We start from the raw sequence: 14,417 nt of genomic DNA, 5'->3' as shown, positions 1-14,417 counted from the left end.
CCATCTTGTGTTATAAGTTTCACTTCTTGAAGGAAATGTGTTACAGGGATTTGGCTGCTCGGAACTGTCTTGTTGGAGAGGATCACTTGGTCAAAGTGGCCGATTTTGGACTTGCACGCCTAATGAGGGATGACACATATACAGCTCATGCTGGGGCTAAATTTCCTATTAAGTGGACTGCACCAGAAGGTCTGGCATACAACAAGTTTTCAACAAAGGTGTGTAGTAAAAAGTTCAAAAATTGTGGAAGCAACAAATTTGTAATTCAAAGTGCTAGAGTGTGTGATTGTGTTAATCCTGTGCTTGTGTAGAGTCAAAGTTAATTATACTAGCAGAAGCCGACATAAAAGAAAAACTAATTCCTTCTTAAATAAGGTATGTGAAAGGATACTATATTTGTTTCAAATGAAAATGAAATGAATAGTAGTTTAAAAAGGAAAAGAAAATGTGTAACATTCATGGTATCAGGTGAAGTTATACGCATCATTAGTTGCACCCTGATCATTATTTCAAAATCAAATTTTGAATGTTTCTTGTATATCAAGTGTGTTTGTGACCATTGATTATTACAAAAGTATTTCACCATATTTGCACATGTTTGGTGTTTCCAGTTTATTCATTTTTTTAGATTTTGTTGTGTAATCAGATTTGTATTTCTATTGGTGTGTTCTTTATACACATGATGTAGGAGCATAAAGACTATTATGATGAAAAAATGCAGGCACTGGCTTTTAGAGTAGGAGATTTGTTCATCTGGAAAAAAGGTGCAGTTGGTGGTAAAAGGGCTTCTCTAGGATAAACAGGAAAATACAGCATTCCAGAAAGAGAAAAACAGCAGGACAGAATTGGATGAAAATAACTAATTAATGTCAAAACAAGTGGATAGCACTACAAAAGAGAGTAAGAAATGGAAGAGAGAGCACTTTGGACCCATAAGATTCCATCTTAGATTCCATCTTCAGTTGCAGAATGGAACAGTGAAAAGACCATTAAGCACATAGCTTTTGGACAAAGCCTCCTTCAGAAAAGCAAAGATGCACAAATTCTTTCACACGAGCAAGCACATCTCTCTCTCTCTCTCTCTCTCTCTCTCTCTCTCTCTCTCTGTGTGTGTGTGTGTGTGTGTGTGTGTTTTCCATTTTCAGAAAAGGCTTTGACCAAAAGGTAAACGTGTAACAATCTTTTCATAGTGCCTGTATGCAACTCATTGTGTCTTCTTTATGGTGAGTTAACAATGTACCTTTTTCCTTAAATTGTTGATATTCCAGCCTGGAGTTTCCATTGTTAGATTCCATCTTCAGGCACTTGTACTCAGAGTGATCAAAAATCCACATGTTAAACACTCACTCCCCCCCCCCCCCCCCCAATATAAATAAATATATATAATGGTTATAATAGAAGGAAACATTCCACGAAGGAAAAATATACCTAAAAACAAAGATGATGTGACTTACCAAATGAAAGTGCTGGCAGGTCGACAGACACACAAACGAACACAAACATACACACAAAATTCAAGCTTTCGCAACAAACTGTTGCCTCATCAGGAAAGAGGGAAGGAGAGGGAAAGACGAAAGGATGTGGGTTTTAAGGGAGAGGGAAAGGAGTCATTCCAGTCCCGGGAGTGGAAAGACTTACCTTAGGGGGAAAAAGGGACGGGTATACACTCGCACACACACACATATCCATCCACACATATACAGACACAAGCAGACATTTGTAAAGGCAAAGAGTTTGGGCAGAGATGTCAGTCGGGGCGGAAGTACAGAGGCAAAGATGAAAGACAGGTGAGGTATGAGCGGCGGCAAATTGAAATTAGAAATTAGCGGAGATTGAGGCCTGGCGGATAGCGAGAAGAGAGGATATGCTGAAGGGCAAGTTCCCATCTCCGGAGTTCTGACAGGTTGGTGTTAGTGGGAAGTATCCAGATAACCCGGACGGTGTAACACTGTGCCAAGATGTGCTGGCCGTGCACCAAGTCATGTTTAGCCACAGGGTGATCCTCATTACCAACAAACACTGTCTGCCTGTGTCCATTCATGCGAATGGACAGTTTGTTGCTGGTCATTCCCACATAGAAAGCTTCACAGTGTAGGCAGGTCAGTTGGTAAATCACGTGGGTGCTTTCACACGTGGCTCTGCCTTTGATCGTGTACACCTTCCGGGTTACAGGACTGGAATAGGTGGTGGTGGGAGGGTGCATAGGGATAAACTAAGAGGTTACGAAGGTTAGGTGGACGGCGGAAAGACACTCTTGGTGGAGTGGGGAGGATTTCATGAAGGATGGATCTCATTTCAGGGCAGGATTTGAGGAAGTCGTATCCCTGCTGGAGAGCCACATTCAGAATCTGATCCAGTCCCAGAAAGTATCCTGTCACAAGTGGGGTACTTTTGGGGTTCTTCTGTGGAAGGTTCCGGGTTTGAGGAGATGAGGTAGTGGCTCTGGTTATTTGCTTCTGTACCAGGTCGGGAGGGTAGTTACGGGATGCAAAAGCTGTTTTCAGGTTGTTGGTGTAATGGTTCAAGGATTCCGGACTGGAGCAGATTCGTTTGCCACGAAGACCTAGGCTGTAGGGAAGGGACCGTTTGATGTGGAATGGGTGGCAGCTGTCATAATGGAGGTACTGTTGCTTGTTAGTGGGTTTGATGTGGACGGACGTGTGAAGCTGGCCATTGGACAGGTGGAGGTCAACGTCAAGGAAAGTGGCATGGGATTTAGAGTAGGACCAGATGAATCTGATGGAACCAAAGGAGTTGAGGTTGGAGAGGAAATTCTGGAGTTCTTCTTCACTGTGAGTCCAGATCATGAAGATGTCATCAATAAATCTGTACCAAACTTTGGGTTGGCAGGCCTGGGTAACCAAGAAGGCTTCCTCTAAGCGACCCATGAATAGGTTGGTGTACGAGGGGGCCATCCTGGTACCCATGGCTGTTCCCTTTAATTGTTGGTATGACTGGCCTTCAAAAGTGAAGAAGTTGTGGGTCAGGATGAAGCTGGCTAAGGTAATGAGGAAAGAGGTTTTAGGTAGGGCAGCAGGTGATCGGCGTGAAAGGAAGTGCTCCATCGCAGCGAGGCCCTGGACATGCAGAATATTTGTGTATAAGGAAGTAGCATCAGTGGTTACAAGGATGGTTTCCGGGGGTAACAGACTGGGTAGGGATTCCAGGCGTTCGAGAAAGTGGTTGGTGTCTTTGATGAAGGATGGGAGACTGCATGTAATGGGTTGAAGGTGTTGATCTACGTAGGCAGAGATGCGTTCATTGGGGGCTTGGTAACCAGCTACAATGGGACGGCCGGGAGGATTGGGTTTGTGAATTTTGGGAAGAAGGTAGAAGGTGGGGGTGCGGGGTGTTGGTGGGGTCAGGAGGTTGATGGAGTTAGGTGAAAGGTTTTGTAGGGGGGCTAAGGTTCTGAGGATTCCTTGAAGCTCCGCCTGGACATCAGGAATGGGATTACCTTGGCAAATTTTGTAAGTAGTGTTGTCTGAAAGCTGACGCAGTCCCTCAGCCACATACTCCCGACGATCAAGTACCACAGTCGTGGAACCCTTGTCCGCCGGAAGAATGACGATGGATTGGTCAGCCTTCAGATCAAGGATAGCCTGGGCTTCAGCAGTGGTGATGTTGGGAGTAGGATTAAGGTTTTTTAAGAAGGATTGAGAGGCAAGGCTGGAAGTCAGAAATGCCTGGAAGGTTAGGAGAGGGTGATTTCTAGGAAGAGGAGGTGGGTCCCGCTGTGACGGAGGACGGAACTGTTCCAGGCATGGTTCAATTTGGAGAGTGTCTTGGGGAGTTGGATCATTAGGAGTAGGATTAGGATCATTTTTCTTCGTGGCAAAGTGATATTTCCAGCAGAGAGTACGGGTGTAGGACAGTAAATCTTTGACGAGGGCTGTTTGGTTAAATCTGGGAGTGGGGCTGAAGGTGAGGCCTTTGGATAGGACAGAGGTTTCGGATTGGGAGAGAGGTTTGGAGGAAAGGTTAACTACTGAATTGGGGTGTTGTGGTTCCAGATTGTGTTGATTGGAATTTTGAGGTTTTGGAGGGAGTGGAGCTGGAAGTGGGAGATTGAGTAGATGGGAGAGACTGGGTTTGTGTGCAATGAGAGGAGGTTGAGGTTTGCTGGAAAGGTTGTGAAGGGTGAGTGAGTTGCCTTTTTGGAGGTGGGAAACCAGGAGATTGGATAGTTTTTTTAGGTGGAGGGTGGCATGCTGTTCTAATTTGCGGTTGGCCTGTAGGAGGATGCTCTGAACAACCGGTGTGGATGTGGGAGAGGAAAGATTGAGGACTTTTATTAAGGATAGGAGTTGATGGGTGTGTTGATTGGCTGAGTGGATGTGTAGGTGAAGGATTAGGTGGGTGAGGGCAATGGATTGTTCGGTTTGGAACTGGTATAGGGACTGATGGAAAGAAGGGTTGCAGCCAGAGATGGGAACTTTAAGTGTGAGGCCTTTGGGGGTGATGCCGAATGTCAGACAAGCCTGAGAAAATAAAATATGAGAGTGTAATCTGGCTAGGGCGAAGGCATGTTTGCGGAGGGAATGTAAATAAAACTTAATGGGGTCGTTGTGGAGGTGTTGTGAGGGTGACATGGTACTAGAAGGTGGAAAGTGGAACACGAGGCTGAAATGAAAATGAAAATAAATATAAAAATATATGGGGAGAGATAAAGGTAAAACTAGAAAGCAAATGGATATCTGGTGTGAAAAAAGGCGAAAAAGGGTTGGTTAGAGCTGGGCTATGTTGATCCTGTGGTGAACTTGTGTAGGTAGATAATGATGTGCATAAAAGTTAGGTGGTTGTGTTGCCGCCAAAACACGTTAAAGGGTGGAGAAATACGGGAAAATTTCAAAAAAACTACGTGAGGATGTATTAAAAGGAGTGGTTTGGTGGTGGCAGGTTATGGAAATGAAGCTAACAATTGTCTGATGAAGAAATGACGTTAAAACCTGTGGGAAGCGGCTAAAAATGATCCGTGATGTGAGAAAAACGGAAATGGAAATAAAGCAAAAGTTATTAAAACTAGCCGAAAAGGTTGTTTAATAGCTGAAAGGAACTGTTTGTGAACTGGAAACGGTGGATTTTATAGCAGCGGTAGTGTTGAAAGCGGAAAAAAATTTTTTGGTTATGGTTTGGAAGTGGGTTACGTATTATTACGTATTATTGAGTATATATCGGCGGGATAAAATTGTATACTGGATTACGGTAAAAAAGGAGAAGGTGAATAGAAAGTGAAACTGCTGGCAAAAACAGGAGGAGGAAATAAGATGACAGAAAAGGCTACAAAATGTAACAGTGACAATAACAATAACAAATGTGATTGTTGGGTTCAAATTAATGATATGAATATAATAGAGGGAAACATTCCACGTGGGAAAAATATATCTAAAAAGAAAGATGATGAGACTTACCAAACAAAAGCGCTGGCAGGTCGATAGACACACAAACATACACACAAAATTCTAGCTTTCGCAACCAACGGTTGCCTCGTCAGGAAAGAGGGAAGGAGAGGGAAAGACAAAAGGATTTGGGTTTTAAGGGAGAGGGTAAGGAGTCATTCCAATCCCGGGAGCGGAAAGACTTACCTTAGGGGGAAAAAAGGACAGGTATACACTCGCGCGCACACACACACACACACACACACACACACATCCATCCGCATATACACAGACACAAGCAGACATTTGTAAAGGCAAAGAGTTTGGGCAGAGATGTCAGTCGGGGTGGAAGTACAGAGGCAAAGATGATGTTGAAAGACAGGTGAGGTATGAGCGGCGGCAAATTGAAATTAGAAATTAGCGGAGATTGAGGCCTGGCAGATAGCGAGAAGAGAGGATATGCTGAAGGGCAAGTTCCCATCTCCGGAGTTCTGACAGGTTGGTGTTAGTGGGAAGTATCCAGATAACCCGGACAGTGTAACACTGTGCCAAGATGTGCTGACCGCGCACCAAGGCATGTTTAGCAACAGGGTGATGCTCATTACCAACAAACACTGTCTGCCTGTGTCCATTCATGCGAATGGACAGTTTGTTGCTGGTCATTCCCACATAGAACGCTTCACAGTGTAGGCAGGTCAGTTGGTAAATCACGTGGGTGCTTTCACACGTGGCTCTGCCTTTGATCGTGTACACCTTCCGGGTTACAGGACTGGGATAGGTGGTGGTGGGAGATTGCATGGGACAGGTTTTACACTGGGGGCGGTTACAGGGGTAGGAGCCAGAGGGTAGGGAAGGTGGTTTGGGGATTTCATAGGGATGAACTAAGAGGTTACGAAGGTTAGGTGGACGGTGGAAAGACACTCTTGGTGGAGTGGGGAGGATTTCATGAAGGATGGATCTCATTTCAGGGCATGATTTGAGGAAGTCGTATCCCTGCTGGAGAGCCACATTCAGAATCTGATTGAGTCCCGGAAAGTATCCTGTCACAAGTGGGGCACTTTTGGGGTTCTTCTGTAGAAAGGTTCTGGGTTTGAGGAGATGAGGTACTCAGAGCATCTTCAACAGGCACCTAGAAATGGAAACTTAAGATTACAAAATTGGGTGCAGTATACTTCTAACGTGGAAATAAATGACACGTCTAAAAGGACAATATATGTGAAATCATAATTAAATTACAACTGAAACCCCCCCTCCCTCTTCCCACCCCCTCGCCCTGTTTTCTTACTCCATTAGTGGTGAAATCAACACAAATCAGTTAAGCGTTGAAGTAGGCTGTTATGTCACAGAGGATGTGCTGTTGAAAGAGTTATTGCAGTGGATTGAAATACTATGTCGAGCAAGATCCAAAATTGAGTGTGACTTTGATGTTACCTGGACATGAGTAACTGCCCTTGGTGAATTCATGTCAGTCATTGGATATTTTTACTGGCCATCTGATTCCACTGTAACCGTTGTAGAATCATTCAAAGTAAGTCTCTGCTCAGGAGTGTGGGAGTTCCCCGGTCGTCCAGTGTTGGAGGTGACTTGAACCTGTTTAGTATAGCCTGAGACATTGATGGATTCACTGCAGGTGGTGTGGACAGTCAGTCCAATGAAGCAGTTTTGGATACATTTTCTGAAACCTGTCTTGAGCAGCTAATTTGACAGCCTAAAGGCACTGGAAATATTTTAGATCCTGTAGCTATAAGCAGGCCCAACCTTATTGGCAATATATTGTAGAAACAAGGTTAGTGCTTATGTTGGTTACTAAGTTAATAAATCCATCACAAATGCTAGGAGAATTTTTATGCTCGAAAGAGCATGTAAGCAGCTTCTAGTATCGTACTTAGACAACAAGTAGAAGTCATTTAGTTCCATTATAATTGATGTAGAGGAATTATGGCCAAAGTTGAAACTGACTGTAAAGTTTGCTCTGGAGAATTATGTGCCGAGTAAGTTGATTAAGAAACGAAATCACCGAAAGTGGTTTAAAAACATAATTTTGAAAAATGGCAAGGAAACATAGATTTTTGTACCCTCAGTTCAAAAAAGAACACTGAAATATTCACATGCAGAAGTTAGTACAGATTCACGTGGCTGTAAAAATGACGAACTATGAAGCATACAATTACTTACACCACTATTACACTGGCAAAAGATCTTGCTGCGAATCGACAATAATTCTGGTCCTATGTAAAAATTGGTAAGTGTGTTGACGGCTTCTATTCAGATACTCGTTGACCAACATGGTGTTGCAATAGAAGACAGCAAAAGGAAAACTGAAGTTCTAAGTTCTGTATTTGAAAAGTAATTCTTGCAGGAAGATCGTATAGACGTATCATTAACTGACCATCGCACAGAATCCCCTACTGAGGAAATGGACATCCTTGGTATTGAGAAGCAACTGAAAGAGTTGAAAACAAATAAGTTGCTAGATCCAAATGGAATACCAATACTGTTTTACAGTACTCTTTGGCATTGGACCCTTACTTAGCTTGTATTTGTCATAAATCTCTAGCCCAGTGCGAAGTCCCAAGCAACTGGGAAATATTGCAGGTGACACCATTATATAAGAACATTCAAAAGACAGACCTGCAAAATTACAGACCAATATCTGTAGTATTGGTTTGCTGCAGAATTCTTGAGCATATTTTAATTTCGAATATAATAATTTTCCTTGAGTCAGAAAACCTTCTGTCCACATATCAGCACAGATTTAGAAAGCATTGCTTGTGCAAAACTCATCTTGCTTTTTTCTCAAACTGTATTCTGTGAACCATGGACGAAGGGCAACAGGTACATTGGATTCCATGTCCCTAGATCTCCATAAATCGTTTGATACTGTGCCCCACTGCAGACTGTTAAGGGAGATCCGACCATACACAATAGGTTCTTGAATATGAGAGTAGGTTCAGCGGCCTTTTGAATAATAGAACTCGGTGTGTAGTCCTGGATGGCAAGTGTTCATTGGAGACCAGGATGTCATCAGAATTGCCCCAGGCAAGTGTGCCAGAATTGGTCTGTACAAATGATCTGAGAGAGTGGGTGGCAGCAATGTGTGACAGTTTGCTGATGTTATGTAGTGTACAGCAAAGGTCATTGTTGAGTGACTGTCAGAGGATGTAGGATGCCTTAAACTAAATTTCTGTTCAGTGGCAGCTTGCTCCAAATGTGGAAAAATTGTAAGCTAATGCAGATGAATAGGAAAAATAAATTGTAATGTTAGAGTACAGTACTAGTGGTGTGCTGCATGACACAGTCATGTCGATTAAATAACCAGACACAACATTGCAAAGCGATACGAAATGGAATGAGGACATTACATTGGTTATAGGGAGGCCAAATGGTGGACTTTAGTTTATTGGAAGAATTCTAGGAAATGTTGCTGATCTTTAAAGGTGACTATGTATAGAATACTTGTCTGACCCATTCTTGAGTACTGGTCAAGTGATTGCTATCCTCACCAGATTGGATTGAAGGTAGACATCGAAGCAATTCAGAGATCTGCTGCTATATTTGTTACCGGTATGTTCGATGAAGTTTCGATTATAATGGAGATGCACCGAGAACTCAAATGGGAATCCCTGGAGGGAAGACAACATTCCTTAGCAAAATACAGTTGAGGAAATTTAGAGACCTGGTATTTGAAGCTGACTGCAAATAGTTCTGCTGCCACCAACATGAATTTTGCACAAAGAGAAATTAGGGCCCACACAGAGGCTTATAGACAGGATTATTCTCTTGCTCCATTTAAAAGTGGTACAGGAAAGGGAATGACTACTGCTGGGGCAAGGCACCCCATGCCGTGCTCATAGAGTATGTACGTAGGTGGAGATGAAAGTATGTTGTACGTTACCACTTCAGACTAGACACATGGGTGTTCATCCATACTGGTTGCTGACTATTTATCATAGAAAAATGAATAGTGATTGCACAGTAACGGTTACGTAAAGTGTATAACCTTATGCAGAGTCTCCATGGGGCCACAGTGTGATGAAGCACAGAACACGTTTTGTGTTGGGGATGATGGTGTAAACCAGCTGTCAACAAAACAACTTGGAGAGCATATTTGGAAGGTCGGAGAAGGTTAGTGAGCAACATAGGCTTCATTTTGGACCATGATTTAAAAAAAAAGGAAAAAACATACTTGTAGCAGAGAAATGTGTTCAAGCGTTTTAGGCTAGGATAAATTGTATAATGTGAGGCATACACTTGTTTGTAGGTTTTGAGATGAGTTATCAGTTTTGAAATATTTTGACTATATATTTTGACTAGAATATGAAATCTATATGTGAACCAGCCTATTTGGTCGACAGCAAGAGCTTCAAGATATGAGACTCAGCTGTTGAAGTGATTAATTTAGCACAGATTTATCAAGAAATTCGTACTGTGGTACAGAGCTGCTAATGAGAAAACTGGAGGTCAGTGTTATGGGAACCATATAAATCATATGAATGTAGGTGCATAGTAAAATCATCTCAGAACATGATCTAGATTATATAGAAAGTATGCTACCTTAGCTTCACTAGGTTATCAAGCAGTGGAACTGCAATGATTATTTGAACTTTTGGTATTCCGCTCCATAGCAACTTGAAACAATGTATTTTGAACACACTGAAAATCTTGCGTGACATGCGAATTGTGTTATTTTTGGTTCTACTTCTATGCTAAGTAGCTTGACAGTTCTGTTAGTAGCATTGTCGAGCGTGGGTCACATGTCTTTGAATTCCCACGTAAGACGGAAATCAATCTTCTGCAGATTTTTATTTACCGAATTGCTTGGGAGAAGAAAAATAATGCCAAGATCTGACCCTGCACCCTGTTCAAAGACACGAAACTGCTGCTGCATCTCAACAGAAACAATTGTTGATTGAAAGCATAAGGAGGAAAAGAAGAAAATAAAAAAAGACCACTTCAGAAAAAAATAGTTGAAGCTTTTGCAACAGCAAACGTCTAGTCAAAAATCTCTAGAGTCACCACTTGTTTGTAACAGTCAGTTTCAAAGCAGTAAGTCTTTGTCTTCAGGCAAAATCTTTCACAAACTGTCATTTGTATGCCTAAAAAAATAATTGTGAATTTTGTCAAAAATAGATGCAAAATTTTCCTAACCCTTCTCATTACTGTGGAGGGGGAGAACACTTGTTTTGAAGTATTTTGAACCTGCTCCCCCTGTACCCTCCCTCTCCTCCTCTCGCTGTCATGCCTCTACCCTGCCTTCATAATTCCCCCTCCACTCCCATGAATATGCATATACATGCCATTTTCATTTACTGTTGCCCATGTTTGCACAAAACACATTCAGTTATAGAAAATTTACACTTGTGGAAGATTTATTACAGAAGTTATAAGATACTGTGACTCAATAAAGTAAAGGCAAGGCTAGAATGATGTGTGAGAAGGAATAAAAACATTTGCTAATTATTTGCAAAATTGAGCTGTAAATTAACTGTCTAAGTACTGTCATAGGATACTTCAAGTGGCAGTTTGGAAAGAATCATCATACAGATATTCTTGGGTAAATAGGAATGCTATTTTTCAGTTAAGTGCTTGTTTTCTTCCTGTTCAGTTCTCAAAATTTTATGTTGTGACAAGAAATATAATTCTGTTTCAGTCTGATGTGTGGGCATTTGGAATCCTCTTATGGGAAATAGCAACTTACGGTATGTCACCATATCCAGGGGTGGACCTTACAGATGTGTATCACATGCTAGAAAAAGGATACAGGTATAAATTTCTTGCAAATCATTACTTTCTTGTGGAAGTATTAATTTTAAAATTACATTAGGATTAATGTAAAATTTTGGTTCTTGTTCTTCTTTTCATTGTGTATTAAATTAGTTTCACAGTATACAATTAATCATAAATGTGATTGGTTTATTTGATGAAAGAAGTGAGTATCTCTTTAAAAAGAGGCATTAGTATTAACTATCACAAAAATATGAAAAGCAAAACTGTATCTTGTATGTGAAACCTGAATTTCTCTCAGCATATAGAATGTTAAAGTAATAGGAATACAGCCATGTGGCATCTTCAACAACTGCTGATATTTCAGTAGGTCCTCATTGTATCATCTTATAATTAAACTGGAAGGCAAAACCTTTAATGTTTTATTTTAGACATGTTTCTCAAGTCATGTCATACTGGAAAATTGTGGACGGAATGCAATTAGTGGAATGAGTGATGATAAACAACCATTGCGTATCAGAAGCATTGGTTAATAAATGGGTGCAGGAATGATAGGTGAAAGCTGGTAGCTCAGGTTGGGAATTTTCGTTTTTGTCACATGCACGTGGGCAGGGCGTTTGTGTAAGGAAAGACTGAAGTTTGCAAACTGATCTTCCATGTTTCTGTTCTTGCTTTATGCTCAAATCTTCCTTTATACAGTAAGTGGATGGCTTTACTAACATCATTGTTTGGCCTGTAATAGTTGTGCACCACTCTCAGGGCCCAAGGACATTGATTTATTGATTAAATAAATTTTACTGGGATGCTCGTTCCAGTCTATTTTTTATTCATTACTTGTTTACAAAAAGTTATGTCAGAACAATTCACAGAGCAGTTAGTTGTATTAAGTATAATTTTTTCCTTGTGTAACGACAATGAAAGATTGTAGTAATTGTTGAAATTGGTCAGTTTGAGCTTTGTCAGTTATACATGTGTATCTGTTCCCGTTAACTTTTTCCACTCTATAAATGGCTGTTTCTGTTAGGCCTGACTGTAGAGATAACTTAAAGCAAAATGAACAAATTTTGTTGTTTCAGTGACTATTTATTTGTTAAATTGGCTCGATGAATTTTAGTACCGTTTTCATTCCCGAGTGTCTTACTAATTTATGAAGTTGTTTTGGTATGTATGGCCAGCAGTTTGAAAAAGATTTTTGTTAGAAGGCTGCATTAGATCTTTACATTGAACAAGCAGTTCACAGATCTCATAGGTTCTTCAAAGCAGAACATTCTTGATCAACTGTTGAGAAAAAATAAAACTATTCTAGGGGATGAAGTTCCTATGGTGTAAAAAGAGTCATTGACGCTCTTAAATATAAGCACAAGAAGTTAGAAGTAGCTGTAACTTGACGAGTGGTGTCAAGTGTTAGCAAAGAAGATTTTGATTGAATTTTACTGTTGGTGCCAAGAAGTGCTTGTTGAAATAAATAAATGCATCAAGAAATTCTGTGTGTTACCCTATAGAACAAATGCATCAGGTCTCCCGTTGCATGGGGCACAGACCACGATTTCAACTGGATCTGTTAATAGGGAAACAGTTGCAGTTTTCCATCAAAGTGCACTTCATGGTGACAGTAAATTAATTACATGATCAAACACTGAAACGCTCAGGTTGTTCACTTCAGGCAGGACTAAATTTCCCATGGTCAGCTTTATGCTATGTGCACACATATAACTCACTACACACCTAAATTGTTTTCCTGTCACTCTTGATAATAGTTGGAGAAGACATGTTATAGGAAGCCTGATATACAAAGAGGCGTTAATAACACTTTGATATAACTGTGAAATGTCCTGGATGGAATGTAAATAATGGAGGGATTAAAGGTAACAATTTGCTACATAGTTCAAGCATTGAGTGGTCAATACGCACACAAAACAAGATTCTCTCTCTCTCTCTCTCTCTCTCTTTGGTTCTATTAGATCTAAAGAAACTTGTTTGATGTCTGAAAATTTACCAAATTTTTTCAAGCAGGTCCAAGTACCTCTAATTTGTGTAATGTCTCAACTATAGTGTGATTAGTTAACTTTACTCCTTCCATTACGTATGCGTATCATTTGAATACAGGCCATGACGAGTATTCCAAGACAGTTCTATAATTTTTGTACTTGCAATTCAAAAATGTACGCTATGTGATCAAAGTATCCGGACACCCCCAAAAACATACGTTTTTCATATTAGGTGCATCGTGCTGCCTCCTTTGCCAGGTAATCCATATCATCGCAACCTCAGTAGTCATTAGGCATTGTGAGAGAGCAGAGTGGGGTGCTCTGCAGAACTCAAGGACTTCGAACGTGGTCATGTGATTGGGTGTCACTTGTGTCATACGTTTGTATGTGAGATTTCCACACTTCTAAACATTCCTAGGTCTGATGTGATAGTGAAGTGGAAACATGAAGGGACACGTACAGCACAAAAGTGTACTGGCTGACCTAGTCTGTTGACTGACAAGAGACTGCCAGCAGTTGAAGAGGGTCGTAATGTGTAATAGGCAGACATATCTCCAGACCATCACACAGGGTTTCCAAACTGCATCAGCATCCACTGTAAGTACTGTGACAGTTAGGCGGGAGGTGAGAAAACTAGGATTACATGGTTGAGTGGCTGCTCATAAGCGACACATCACGCTGGTAAATGCCAAATGATGCCCTGCTTGGTGTAAGGAGCATAAACATTGGGCAACTGAACAGTGGAAAAACGTTGTGTGGAGTGACTAATCACGGTACACAATGTGGCAATCCGATGGCAGGGTGTGGGTATGGCGAATGCATGGTGAACGGCATCTGCCAGTGAGTGTAATGCCAACAGTAAAATTCGGAGGTGATGGTGTTATGGTGTGGTCGCGTTGACGGTGTGTGGCAGAGGGTACCTGGAGTACCTCTACCAGTTCTCCCTTCTGTTCCAGTCTCGTATTGTTCGTGGAAAGAAAGATTGTCGGTATGCCTCTGTGTGGGCTCTAATATGTCTGATTTTATTCTCACGGTCTATTCGCGAGATATACGTAGGAAGGAGCAATATACTGCTTGACTCCTCGGTGAAGGTATGTTCTCGAAACTTCAAAAAAAGCCCGTACTGAGCTACTGAGCGTGTCTCTTGCAGAGTCTTCCACTGGAGTTTATCTATCATCTCTATCCTGTAATAAAGCGCACTGCTCTCCGTTGGATCTTCTCTATCGACCCTATCTGGTATGGATTCCACACCGGTGAGCAGTATTCAAGCAGTGGGCAAACAAGTGTACTGTAACCTACTTCCTTTGTTTTCGGACTGCATTTCCTT

General features: G+C 41.4%; 1 protein-coding gene across 3 annotated transcripts in view; it reads left to right on the top strand.

Moving 5' to 3' along the window:
• The window catches only part of LOC126188992 (tyrosine-protein kinase Abl), a 469,368-nt gene that overhangs the window by 376,021 nt on the left and 78,930 nt on the right, over window positions 1-14,417 (top strand). For all 3 annotated transcript variants that reach the window (XM_049930790.1, XM_049930788.1, XM_049930789.1), the window contains exons 8-9: window positions 47-218; window positions 11,029-11,141. In XM_049930790.1, coding sequence (XP_049786747.1) covers window positions 47-218; window positions 11,029-11,141 — 285 coding nt within the window. The remainder of the gene's footprint in view (window positions 1-46; window positions 219-11,028; window positions 11,142-14,417) is intronic.

Source organism: Schistocerca cancellata, chromosome 5 (genome assembly GCF_023864275.1).
Source record: "Schistocerca cancellata isolate TAMUIC-IGC-003103 chromosome 5, iqSchCanc2.1, whole genome shotgun sequence".
Taxonomy (NCBI): domain Eukaryota; kingdom Metazoa; phylum Arthropoda; class Insecta; order Orthoptera; family Acrididae; genus Schistocerca; species Schistocerca cancellata.
Note: the sequence above shows the minus strand (reverse complement) of the source record. Positions and strands in the feature narration are given on the sequence as shown.